Genomic DNA, 13,923 nt, shown 5'->3' with positions numbered 1-13,923 from the left:
TGGATCAAATGGTAGATTCACTTGTATCTCTTTAAGGTATCTCCATGTTGCTTTCCACAGAGGTTGAACTAGTTTGCAGTCCCACCAGCAGTGTAGGAGTGTTCCTCTCTCTCCGCAACCACGCCAGCATTTATTGTTTGGAGATTTTTTGATAAAGGCCATTCTCACTGGGGTTAAGTGATATCTCATTGTGGTTTTGATTTGCATTTCCCTGATGATTAGAGATGTTGAGCATTTTTTCATATGTTTGTTGGCCATTCTTCTGTCTTCTTTAGAAAAATTTCTGTTCAAGTCTTTTGCCCACTTTATAATGGGCAAAATGGGGTTATTTGATTTTTTCTTCCTGATTTTCGTGAGTTCTAAGTATATTCTAGTTATCAGTCCCTTATCGGATGCATAGGATGCAAAAATTTTCTCCCATTCTGTAGGTTGTCTGTTTACTTTCATGACTATTTCTTTGGCTGTGCAGAAGCTTTGTAGTTTGATCATGTCCCATTTATTTATTTTTGTTGCTGCTGTGATTGCCTTTGGGGACTTCTTCATGAACTCTTTGCCCAGGCCGATGTCTAGGAGAGTGTTTCCAACTTCTTCCTCTAGAGTTCTAATAGTTTCATACCTTAGGTTTAAGTCTGTTATCCAGCGTGAGTTGGTTTTTGTGAGAGGTGAAAGGTGTGGGTCCTGTTTTAGCCTTCTACAGGTGGCTATCCAGTTTTCCCAGCATCATTTATTGAAAAGGGATTCTTTTCCCCAGCGTATGTTTTTGTCTGCTTTGTCAAAGATTAGATGGCTATATGAGGATGGTTTTATATCAGGATTCTCACATCTGTTCCACTGGTCAATATTCCTATTTTTGTGCCAATACCATATTGATTTAATTACTACAGCTTTGTAGTATAGTTTGATATCTGGCATATTAATGCCTCCCATTTTGTTTTTGTTGCCTAGAATTGCTCTTGATATTTGGGGTCTTCTTTGGTTCCATACGAAGCGTAAAATTATTTTTTCTATATCTGTGCAGAATGCTGATGGGATTTTAATAGGTATTGCATTGAATCTGTAGATCAGTTTGGGTAGTATAGACATTTTGATGATATTGAGTCTGCCGATCCACGTTTAGCTTGCTTTTTAAAATGATTTTATCTATATCCTTAACAATATATTTTTAATTTTGAAAAATTAAACAAGAAAAGTCTATCTGTTTAATAAAAGAGTAATATTACCACTGTTAAAACTCCTAGGAGAACATAATGTGGCTTTAGTTTCCCCATGAATTTTCAAGAGCTCACTCTGGGGAAGTCTGTGGTCAAAATCATGAGTGTGTATTAAGTACATAAAGTTCACACAGTCAAGGCATTTGTCAGAACTAATGTGTAAACTAGATACTGGAAGTCCATAGAGATAGGAAGTTGGAAGAAGTGGATGTAGGAGTCATGTGTTATGTCTTTTGGATATTGAGTGATGTTAATTGGATGGGTTCTCAACTTTTCCATTGCTGGCTTAGGATATAGCTTTGAGTTTCTTAGGTCTACTGAGTCAGCCACCCATGTATTTCCAGTTTCCAGAATTTTAATGCAATAATTAGTCTCTTACTTTTCTTTCCATTCATAGATATTCATGTCTTTTAAACACCACTATACTATGATTTTAGTGGAGCTAATTATCTTTTAAAACAAATAGCTATTTATTTACAAATGCTCCTGGGATTCTTTATTTTAAATCATTAGTAAAGATGGATTCTTCCAATGGAAACACATTATTTAAGAAAAGATAGATCTTGGATTTGTTTGTTTAGTGTATATTAGGTTAAATTTAAGAGTTAAAGTTTGAGTTTCCTTTATTTTTTGTTATATTTCAAGAAATGATTTAATAATAAAGAAAACAAAAGAATACTAATCTTTTTATGGTCTCTTTTCTGTGAGGATAATTTATATTTACTAGTGGAACCTATAATAGGTACCAAATACTTTTTTTTTTTTTTTTTGAGACAGAGTGTTACTTTGTTGCCCAGGCTACAGTGAATGTTGTGGCATCAGCCTAGCTCACAGCAACCTCAGACTCCTGGGCTCAAGTGATCCTACTGCCTCAGCCTCCCGAGTAGCTGGGATTACAGGCATACACCACCATGCCCAGCTAATTTTTTTATATATATTAGTTGTCTAATTAATTTATTTCTATTTATAGTAGAGACAGGGTCTCGCTCTTGCCCAGGCTGGTTTCGAACTCCTGACCTCAAGCAATCTGCCTGTCTCAGCCTCCCTGAGTGCTAGGATTACAGGCATGAGCCACCGTGCTCGCCCCCCTCCTTTTTTTTTTTTTGAGACAGTCTCACTGTTGACCAGGCTAGAGTGTCATGACATCAGCCTAGCTCACAGCAACCTCAAACTCCTGGGCTCAAGCAATCCTGCTGCCTCAGCCTCCCAAGTAGCTGGGACTACAGGCATGCGCCACCATGCCCTGCTAATATTTTATATGTATTTTTAGTTGGCCAATTAATTTCTTTCTATTTTTAGTAGAGATGGGGTCTCACTCTTGCTCAGGCAGGTCTCGAATTCCTGAGCTCAAACGATCCACCCACCTCAGCCTCCCAGAGTGCTAGGATTACAGGTGTGAGCCACCTCGTCTGGCATGCACCAAATACTTTAAATCTATCACATAGTTTATGTGATACAGAACTTAGTGCAATTAGATTATTAGATTTTATTATTATAAAATTATATATTTTCTCAATTTTATTCCTTATAAGGCTTAGATCCCCTTATATATTTAAAAGAAAAAGGAACATTTATTTTACAGATACATATGTCTACAGTGTTATTCCCCAGAGTAGGCTGAACACATTGGAAACATAATAATAATACATTTTGTGTTTTCTTAGGCTGATAAAATATGTACCTCAAGCTATTTTATCTTACTAATTATATCTCTTATGTCTATTCCAAGAACTTTTATAAGATTTTGTCATTGTGTTTTCAGAGTTTAACAACTCTTTTGTGGATGCACTGGGTTCTGATGAGGACTCTGGAAATGAGGATGTTTTTGATATGGAATACACAGAAGCTGAGGCTGAAGAACTGAAAAGAAACGCTGAGGTAATTTTTTACCCCTGGGTAGAATCAGTCAGATTATCAGTGGTACTCCTCCTGCTCTTTATCTTTAAAGGCCCCACTTTCAATGTCCATTGCAGGTTCATTTCTGCCTGTTTGGCAGCCATTAAATGGTCTTCATTTTCTCTTGTTATTTTCTCTTCATTTCTTACATATAAGATTCAAAACAAAACAGGAGCCAGGCACAGTGGCTCATGCCTGTAATCCCAAAAGTTTAGGAGGCTGAGACTAGGGGATTGTTTGAGGCCAGGAGTCGAGACCAACCTGGGCAACATAGTGAGACCTTATCTCTAAACAAAATTTTTTTTAATTAGCCAGCTGTTGTGGTACATGCCTATAGTCCCAACTACTCCTAGCTACTTGGGAGACTGAGAAAGGAGTTTTGCTGGAGCTGCAGTGAGGTATGATGAGATGCCACTGCTACTCTAGCCAGGGTAATAGTGTGAACTCCATCTCAAAGAAAAGGTGGAGGAGGGCTTTATCCCCCACTCCAACTACCTGGAGTAAAAAATGAAAAAATTTTTTAAAAATAGAACAAAACAAAATAAAAACAGAAATGCATCCTGTCATGTTGTATACATGTTAGATAAGAATTGTATAAAGGCATGTGTATATTAAATTACCTTTAGTTCCACTAAGTAACTATATTATCTTTATACTTAAATACCAAAACCAGTTGTTTGTTGCTCAGTGAGAACTGTTGAATTAATGTAAACTAGGGCACATTGGAATTTTTTAAACCTTTTTTTCCTTAAATAATTGCTTTCCCCCCACCCAAATTTTAATTATCCAGGATCCTATACTTACTGTTAGCATTTTGACTTATTTTGTCATACTCATCTCCTCATATGCTTTAAAAAAGTCATAATATAAGTACAATTTTTACCCTATTTGGGTTTTTTTTTTTCTTTGGGGGGTTTTTATTTTGTTTTATTTTTAGAGTTGGGTGTCTCACCATGTTGCCCAGGCTGAACTTGAAGTCCTGGGCTCAAGGATCCTCTCACCTCAGCCTTTCAAGTAGCTGGGACCACAGATGCATGCCACCACATCCAGCTTATCCTGATGGTTAAAGACTAATTATTTAGGTCGGGTGCTGTGGCTCACGCCTATAACCCTGGCACTCTGGGAGGCCAAGGCAGCTAGATCGTTTCAGCTCAAGAGTTCAGGACCAGCCTGAGGAAGAGCAAGACCCCGTCTCTACTAAAAATAGAAAGAAATTAACTGGACAACTAAAAATATATAGAAAAAATTATCCAGGCATGGTGGGGCATGCCTGTAGTCCCAGCTACAGGCTGAGGCAGAAGGATAGCTTGAGCCAAGGAGTTTGAGTTTGCTGTGAGCTAGGCTGATGCCATGGCACTCTAGGCCAGGCAACAGAGTGAGACTCTGTCTAAAAAAAAAAAAAAACGATTATTTATAGGCATATTTTTTTTTCTTTTATCTGTAACATCAGAGATAAAGGTGTTATCTTTTTCTTTTTTTTTTTTTTTTGAGATAGAGTCCCACTTTGTTGCCCAGGCTAGAGTGAGTGCCGGGGCATCAGGCTAGCTCACAGCAACCTCAAACTCCTGGGCTCAAGCAATCCTCCTGCCTCAGCCTCCCAGGTAGCTGGGACTACAGGCATGCACCACCATGCCCAGCTAATTTTTTCTATATATATATTAGTTGGCCAATTAATTTCTTTCTATTTATAGTAGAGACGGGGTCTCGCTCTTGCTCAGGTTGGTTTTGAACTCCTGAGCTCAAAGGATCCGCCTGCCTCGGCCTCACAGAGAGCTATGATTACAGGCGTGAGCCACCGTGCCCGGCCAGAATGTTATTTTTAATGGCTATACTATCATTTCCTCAAATGAACATCCAACTTACTTAATTTTTTTTTTTTTTTTTTTTTTTGAGACAGAGTGTCACTTTGTTGCCCAGGCTAGAGTGAGTACCGTGGCATCAGCCTAGCACACAGCAACCTCAAACTCCTGGGCTCAAGCAATCCTCCTGCCTCAGCCTCCCAAGTAGCTGGGACAACAGGCATGCGCCATGATGCCCGGCTCAATTTTTCTATATATATTAGTTGGCCAATTAATTTCTTTCTATTTTTAGTAGAGACAGGGTCTGGCTCTTGCTCAGGCTGGTTTCGAACTCCTACCTCGAGCAATCCGCCTGCCTCGGCTTCCCAGAGTGCTAGAATTATAGGCATGAGCCACTGCGCTCGGCCCCTTAATTTTTAACTAACATTGAACATTTTTTTAAGTTGTTTCTATTTTTTCAATAATAAATAATACATTGAGAAACTGTGTATGATTATACTATTTTCCATATTTTGGGTTTTCTCCTTTAGATAAATAGCCAGAAGTAGATAATGCTTCAAAAGTTTATGAACATTTTAATAGTTTCTGGTTTACATATAGCTATATTCCTTTCCAAAATTTTACTTTATAGTGCTGCCTACATTTTATGAATATCACTTTTCAGTTTTTTTTTTTTACTAACAATATTTTAGTGGCATTTTAAAAGTTCATTTGTAAGCAACACAGCAACTCTTTTTCATTCTATTGTCCAATACTTAACTGTTAACTATTTTTACAAAGCTATAGTTATTATGTGCATTCTTGTGTGTTTGAAAATCAAGTTAATATGTTGCTGATCCACATCAATTTCTTTAATATAATAATTGAATGATATTGCATTGAACTGATATACCACTAACCAGACAATTATTACTGGGTATATTGTTCTGACTTTTCAGTAGATAATGCTATAGTCTATAATTTGATACATACGCTGGTTTTTTTCCTTTGAATTATTTTCTTAGGGTAAATTCTTAGTTGGGGTGGAAGTCTTAGGTCAGAGGGTATCGACATTACAACCACTAGATTTTTTTTTTAATTAATTGAGTATGCCTACACCATACACTGGAGCTTACTATGTCAGCTTTGATAATAAATTTAAATTCAGTGTTCTGCTTTTATTCAAATGAAGAGTTATGTCCACTTCTGTTTTCCAGACAGGAAATCTTCCTCATTCCTATCGGCTCATCAGTGTTGTCAGTCACATTGGTAGCACTTCTTCTTCAGGTAAATGGACATCATGATTTCAGCATTTTATAAATGAAGTAGCCAGCATTTGCTCCTTATTATATTGCTCTTTGACTGACTTTAGGAGGTATAAGATGAATATGTCAAGAAAAAAACTTTTAAATCTCTTTTTGATCACATTCAATTTGCATTGTGGGGAGGAGGGGGACAGACATGCTTGAAGCTCTGACTTAGGTAGGGCAAGGGCAATATATGTAACCTAAACATTTGTACCCCCATAATATGCTGAAACAAAAAAGAAAAAAAATATGAATTGTGTAAATAGATATAACTGTTTTTATTTCTCTATTCATAAATGACCTAAATTCCCCGAGTGAAATATATTTATCAAAAATGGTGTCCATCCGGGCTCTGTGGTTCATGCCTGTAATCCTAGCACTCTGGGAGGCTGAGGTGGGCGGATCGTTTGAGCTCAGGAGTTTGAGACCACCCTGAGCAATTAGCTGGACAACTTAAAATATATAGAAAAATTCCGCCAGGCACAATGGCTCATGCCTGTAATCCAAACACTCTCGGAGGCCGAGGCAGGCAGATTACTGGAGGTTAGGAGTTCGAAACTAGCCTGAGCAAGAGCAAGACCCTGTCTCTACTATAAATAGAAATAAATTAATTGGACAACTAATACATATAGAAAAAATGAGCCAGGCATGGTGGCACATGCCTGTAGTCCAGCTACTTGGGAGGCCTAAACCCTGGAGTTTGAGGTTGCTGTGAACTAGGCTGAAGCCATGGCACTCTAGCCCAGGCAACAGAGTGAGACTCTGTCTCAAAAGAAAAAGAAAAAAAAAGCGGTGTCCCAGTATAGTATATTCCTCCCTAATTCTCTGTGTGTGTTTTTAGAAACATTGTTGGGGGTAAGATGGATGTGGTAGCTGTTTCTCTTTCTCAGATTTCTTGTACCTGAGAAAAATTCAGTATGTTTTTAAAAACCTCCAGTTTTAAAATTTTGTTACAGGTCATTACATTAGTGATGTGTATGACATTAAGAAACAGGCATGGTTTACTTATAATGATCTGGAGGTATCTAAAATCCAAGAGGCTGCTGTGCAGAGTGACCGGGATCGGAGTGGTTACATCTTCTTTTATATGCACAAGTAAGAAACTTTGCCAGATTCAAAATAATGGGTGAAAAATCACCTGAACTCTTTCTTTTTCCTTTGAGGGTAAAATGTTCCAAGTCCAGAATATTTTTTCTCTTAACTCAGCATTAGTAACTCATCACACACTAGTATCTAAGTATGGAACTTAAGACAGTTTGTTTTATGATAGAAGCTGTGCTGTCACAACCTTTTTTTTCCAATTTTATTAGCTAGAAGATCTGATTTATACGGATGGGAACTACATAGCATTTTCATTAAAGCTAACTATTGCCAGTTCCCCGCTATTCTCAAAAATCAGCACCCAAGGGGTTAAGATGGTGATCAGATGAATGAGCTGTTAATTTAATAAAATGTAGGCACCAAATAGGATTATGCAGGCTTTATCAGCATCTATTTTGTGTTGCTTTTTATCCTGTTTATCCTTTGGTTCTGCTCACTAAATTTCCTGGGGGTCTTTTTGTTTTATTTTAAGAGAGATCTTTGATGAGCTGCTGGAAACAGAAAAGAACTCTCAGGCACTTAGCATCGAAGCAGGGAAGACTACCCGTCAGGCCTCGTGAGGAACAAACTCCTGGGATGGCAATTGTGCACTGCGTATTCTCTCTTACTGCCGCCCACACCTTTCCTCTGCCCAAGGAGAATTTGGAATTCTACTTGATGCGGGAGCAACAAACAGCTCAGGGCCAAACCAGAAGACTAAAATTGGAGTTATACAGAATGCTCCATGCTATTTTATGGATACTTGGGTCTCACATTTGTAGCTGATTATTCTCTTTTTCGCCTACAAGAGTGGCACTTCCTTTTGTCTTATGAATACATGTTGTAAATATATAAATATATATGTACATACACACACACAGGATGAATGGAGCCTTAAAGAGTTAGGATGAGCCACAAGAGTATGCCTGCTCCTAATTTATAGCACAGCAGTTTGGAGAAAAAGAAAAGGTGTTAAAGAGTCCATTCACCTGAGAAATGTGTGAAGATATACCCATCAGTTGGCTTTTAGCTTTATGTTTCTTGCATAGTTTCCTCAAGTCTGCAACCTTTCATGTGTGTTTCTTATTAGTAAAGTTCACTGGAAAGCAGCTCTCCATGTTACACTAATGACAGTTTGTTCTCCTTGCAAGAGGAGGGGTATTACTGTCACCTGACTTGATGAGCTTTTTTTTTTTTTTAATTTCATGCATTTGTAATATCTTTTACTGTTTACATGTAGTCCCAAGAAATGGATTGTTGGTGCTTTGGAATGTATGTGGTCCCACATTTAATATTCATTGTACATTTTGTGTTTTCTCTAAAGAAATTTCTTCACACAGTATGTTCATTATATATCATTTATATTATTACGGAGATGAAGATAGAATCTTTTATTTTTTTCTGTATCATTCTTCCATGGAGCAGCATTACCCTAATGGATTGCACCCAAAACTTTAAGAGGGAGAAAAATAATCTCTCCAATTGGGACTCCCCAGCAGGAATACTTAGGGATAAAGAAGAATGCTAGCATCTCTGTCTCTCAAACATAGGACAAGAGAAGCATTCTTCTGTTAAAGCTAAAATTCTGGACCACTAAAGCTAAAAGCCCTACCACAAGTGTGAAAATTAAAGTAAGGTGGGAATTAAAATGTGATTGGTTTAGGGTATCCCAAGAACTAAGAAATAACAAAGGTGCATAATATATTTATCTTACTTTTTAGGTGCTCAGAGTTGAGGTTAAATGGGGATGCAACATCAAGTGCTACATTAGTCACTTAGCTGACATAACCAGCTTGGTTAAGCAGCTTATGAAACCATATAAAGAATGAGTCTAAGGGTGGAATTCTGTCCACAAAATAATTTTGTGGGCCTGGGTATCATTTGGATCGTACAGAGTTAAGTATAGCAAAATGAAACCTTCATTATTTTTTCTCATGTTTTTTCTTTTATTATAAATGAGGGGATTATTCTTCAGTTCTGAGGGAGGGACAAAAACCATATCAGATTTTCAGGAAGAAAAAGTAATTTAAAACCTATCATCACAGAAGATAGAACATCTTTTCTAGAAGATTGCCTTAAGAGAACTCCAGCCTCACTCTTGGAACTTGGATGTGTTCTGACATAGTAATTATTCTAAAATTTTGAATCTTTGAATTATAAATGGACTCAGCACTTTTGCTTAACTACTGACAAGTGCTTTGCTTCCTGTCACCTGCCTACGTACATTATCGTAGTGAATGTTCCAAAGTGGAGTAGTAGGATATGTAGGAGTAGTTTAGTGCAGAGGGAAATATTTGTTTTCTTTTTTTTTTTTTTTATTTTTTTTTTTTGTGTTTTTTTTTTAATTTGCATCCCAAGGAGAAAAATATTTGTTTTCAAAACTGGCTTTTAAAGTTTTGTTTCATTTCTACCAGGAGCCTCATTTGGTTTTGTTTTGCTTGAAAATAACTGGTTTTATCATAAATGAGTGAAATGGTGATCAAATTTTTTGGCTAGTTATTACTTCTCTTACCTATCTGTATAGTTGAGAGCTTTGAGGGGCACTGTTAAAAATTACTGGAAACTATTTGAAGTGAGGGCTGCATTAAGACATAGAGAAATATAGAAATAGTGCCCTAAGCCTAGACTGCCTCATGAAGTGGCCTCATTTGAATTGCTTTCATAGCTTGCTACGTGTGTATGATTTAGAAGTACACTTGGCTTAGAAACATGGTTTGATCTTCATGTCTTGAGCAGTACTTATTAGTTGAAGATAGGTTACTAGAGTTATCTCACTGCTCATGTACTTACAAGTTTGGGACTTGAATTTCACTTGATGTCTGTCCATCATTGTGGCCTTGTCAGCCTTATTCCTTCACTCTTTTACTACTTTGACTACAAATGGAGATTTCAGCTGGACAATGTTGATGGGGTTTATTCGGGTTTTTTTGAGCTGGTTATATATATTTAAAAATTATAAATAGATAATATATTATTTTTTTGCACAGTGTGATCAGTTTGCCCAGAATCGGGGGATGGAGCAGTTAGCCTGTTGGGGCCAGGAAGGGACAAGTGAGATTGGGAGACAGAGTGCTTCAGTTCCAAGCAGTCTGTACAGTACTTAATTAACCTTCCTATTGAGAATACCAAATGTATGGTTACATTACTTTAAATGATAATTGAATTGGAACTTGATATTAATTAGTTCTGGTTACAGCCTTTTGATCTTAGTTGGAATTTTTTAGAAGGCAAAAATAAAACTAAATTTCAAACTCATTGATTGTTATCCCCTAGTATTATGCAGAGTCCAGAAGTTGCATGTGGCTGGATGCTATTATTCCCTTAGAAGCCATGACTATAATTTAGCCCTATGAGAAGATAGACTCTGTTTCATAGGAATATATTTATATGTGTGTGTGCACACTCAGAAGTTTTGTTTCAGCAAGATAGAATAAGAAGCAAGTTCATGAATTGGTCTTCTATTTATATTTTGATTCCAAAAGCTATTTGTTTACTTGCTATGGTCTGTTAATTCCAGGCCTAACTTAAAAGGCTCAGTAACAAATATAACAAATGTAAACGTGTTTACATTTTAAGTATGCAGTGGTACTTACAGATCAGTTAATTAACTCTGGAAGGCAAATATTAGACTACACATTTCTTTTTTTCTCTCTTTGATCAAATGTAAAGAGTCTTCTGAAAGAGAGGCTTTAAAATGCAAAACCTCAGCAAAATAATCCATGAATTTACTTATTCTTGCACACTGCAGTTACCATTATGTAACTACATGTACAGCTACAGATATAGTTGTATAATGAATATTATCTGGAAACACCTAAATTAAAGAGAAAAACAGGTAGTTTGTAAACTCTTGATCTCCTGAAAAGAGGTTATATTAAAACAAATAAAAATATTATCCTTCTCCCTCTTTCTTCTCTGTCTTCTGAAATGATTACAATGGGTACTCTTAGCTATCCAACTTTGGGGGGGAGGGGCTGTGTCTTATTGAATTGACCCCCCTAAAGTCTTTTGCTTTAAATTAGGGAAACAGAGCTAGATCTCCAAGTACATGTGGCTCTTGTATATATAGGGAGATTTTTTAGAAAACTCATCAATCTGGTACTAGACGCAAGTCACATAGAAGTGTCCCAGTAAAATGGATATGTCCTTTTCCTCCCCATTTTGCTCTTCACTGAGCAAGTGTGTACAAAAACTAAACAGATTTCTGCCCTCTAACACCTTTCTATTACATTACTTCAGAATTCTAATTTTGTCTCTATTGATATGTCTTATTAACATCTGGAAAAATATATATATTTTATTGGAAAACTATAGTTTGTTAAGCCTTGAGAGTTTTGTGGCAGAATTATTTGGCTGTGTTTCATCAGTCATTGACTACCTTATGGCATGCTTTGATTACTAGACTTCAGGCAGTCTCTTTTGTTGTATCATATTTATACACAATTAGTAAATTGTTTCCTTTCCATGCCTGTTATATGTCTGAGGTTTTGCAGTTTTTATTAAAAAGTATGCCAGTCTAAGCATTTGATTTGAGTAACATTAGACTTAAAAGTACAGAGGTTCAAAGTATAGGTATGTCCACTGGTATAAGAATAGAGTGAAAGAGGAGGGTCTGATCAGGATCCAAGTTTGTCAGGTCGGTTACCAGAGCAAAGAGCAATCAGCTGAACTGGTTTACTTCAAAAACAGAGTGGGCCTGTGCAAAGAGTGAGACCACATGTGGGTGTGCACACTTCTTTTCCCCAGGTTTCCCTCCCTCTGAGCTTTTTCCTTCCCTCACTTCTCTGGCCTATTGTCAGTGTTGTTTCTTTATGCTTAGGGAGAGGAAAACAGAAGTGAGTTTCCTACACTTTGCCTAACTGAGCCACTACCAGGTTTGCTGGCAGCTGTGGCCACATTATTTGTGAGGTGATTTTTTTTGTTTGTGTTCAGAGTGACTTTTGATTCTGATTCTTTATGTTGTTTTATATGGAGTGGCACTTTTATCTGTGTTTTAGCAGAATTGTTCCTCTGTATCCTTTACGATTTTTCCTTTCGTTTCCTTTTTAAATTATGCATAGAGTTTTTTTGTGTGTGTGAAATTAAAGCCTTTATTAACCTTATGTTGGTTTGACTGTTATTTTTGAGAAGAACACATTTTTGCAGACACTTTTAACAACCAGTTTCAAGTTGTGGAAATCACCTTCTTTTGCTTTTCTGACTTGGGCTTCATTGCAGTACTGTTACATCTTAAAGGAGATGGAATGTCGAACCAGTGTTTGGCCATAGTCACCACTGGTTCCTGTTATTTTCATCTGAGGAGCCTGGGAAGCTTTGCAGAGGCTTCTGTATAACAGTTTGTAAACCCAGCATTGGTCTTCACTCTTCCTTTGCTTTATTAAGAGTGGGGGTGAAGGGTGAAATAGCATTTGCATTTCATACTTGCCTTTAGCTTAGACACAGTGGATGTGCTGCTCTCACTGGGTACTACTTAGTGAGTATTGTGAAACCTAAGCAAGAGGACAGTCTCCTAGGGCTTCAACTCTCCTTCAACCCTTTAACTTACCACCTGAGTAAGGCAGTGAAGAAAGTATATGTGAAAAGGAAAAGCCTTTACTCTGGGAAAGATGTAAACCTGCAAAATGTTTCAGCCCTCTTGCCATAGATGAAAATGAGTCATGGTAGAGGAAAACCTGGCCTGGCGCCTCAACTCTTACGTTCCATGAAGTGTTTGGCTGCTCTTCTAAGAAGGGAAAACTCTAGAACAGGATGATTAAAAATGATGAAACACCTCAAGATAGAAACAATCCAGCCACCTTTTTGAGAGCTGAAATTGGGACCACAGGCTCCTTGTGGAGGTATCATCTTTCTGAAGGAATAGGTAGATTATTAAAAGTCGCATTGCCAGAGACAGCTGTTCACAGGCACAACTAAAATTTCACTTCAATTGGCATAGGTCTAATACCAGTTATAAAACAGAATGCCACAAGCCAGGAGGGGTAGAGTGCTGCTTTACAACCACAGCTACTCTTCCTTCTCAAAATAGTCCTTTTTCTTTCTTGAGGTTTTGTTGTTTCCATCGAGGCAGGGCAGAGAAGGCAGCTGGAGTCATCCCAAGGGCCTTTGTGAAATCTTCAACGGACAGATGCTCCTAGAAGAGGAGAGGGACCAGAGGGCAAAGGTCATGTTTTTTTTCAGGGTTTGCTCTGATGAGTCATACAGGTGTGGCATACAGTCAATGAAATGAAGAGTAAAAACTAGCAATGTCAGGAGAGCCAGGAAAGGGATTAGGGATGGGGAAGAGGGGGGTGTGGCATTTTGTGATTCCAGAGGTTTGATCCCTGAATTTGTAACATGATTAAAAAGGATGGTAACATGGTAAATTGAGTTTTGTTTTTGTTTTGAGACAGAGTCTCACTTTGTTGCCCAGGCTACAGTGAGTGCCGTGGAGTCAGCCTAGCTCACAGCAACCTCAAACTCCTGGGCTCAAGCGATCCTGCTGCCTCAGCCTCCCAAGTATCTGGGACTACTGGCATGCGCCACCATGCCCGGCTAATTTTTTCTATATATATTAGTTGTCCAATTAATTTCTTTCTATTTATAGTAGAGACGGGGTCTCGCTCTTGCTCAGGTTGGTTTCAAACTCCTGAACTCAAACAATCCGCCCACCTC

The 13,923-nt window shown here is 37.7% G+C and overlaps 2 protein-coding genes across 7 annotated transcripts in view; one reads left to right on the top strand and one right to left on the bottom strand.

Annotated features, from left to right (window-relative positions):
- Positions 1-12,374, top strand: part of USP37 (ubiquitin specific peptidase 37) — a 94,996-nt gene extending 82,622 nt beyond the window's left edge. For 5 of the 6 annotated variants that reach the window (XM_012740235.3, XM_012740233.3, XM_012740237.3 and 2 more), the window contains 4 exons: positions 2,974-3,089; positions 6,103-6,172; positions 7,149-7,287; positions 7,766-12,374. In XM_012740235.3, coding sequence (XP_012595689.1) covers positions 2,974-3,089; positions 6,103-6,172; positions 7,149-7,287; positions 7,766-7,853 — 413 coding nt within the window. In that variant the 3' untranslated portion in view covers positions 7,854-12,374. Of the gene's footprint in view, positions 1-2,973; positions 3,090-6,102; positions 7,129-7,148; positions 7,288-7,765 lie in introns of those variants that run through there. The other variant, XM_076005944.1, reaches the window with a different exon arrangement.
- VIL1 (villin 1) overlaps positions 12,335-13,923 on the bottom strand; it is a 24,473-nt gene continuing 22,884 nt past the window's right edge. Inside the window, exon 20 of the mRNA XM_012740238.3 lies at positions 12,335-13,402. Within this exon, the coding sequence (XP_012595692.2) occupies positions 13,289-13,402 (114 nt within the window). The 3' untranslated portion in view covers positions 12,335-13,288. The remainder of the gene's footprint in view (positions 13,403-13,923) is intronic.

This window comes from Microcebus murinus, chromosome 8 (genome assembly GCF_040939455.1).
Source record: "Microcebus murinus isolate Inina chromosome 8, M.murinus_Inina_mat1.0, whole genome shotgun sequence".
Lineage (NCBI taxonomy): Eukaryota > Metazoa > Chordata > Mammalia > Primates > Cheirogaleidae > Microcebus > Microcebus murinus.
The sequence above is the reverse complement of the archived record's forward strand: the minus strand, read 5'-3'. Positions and strand labels throughout refer to the sequence as shown.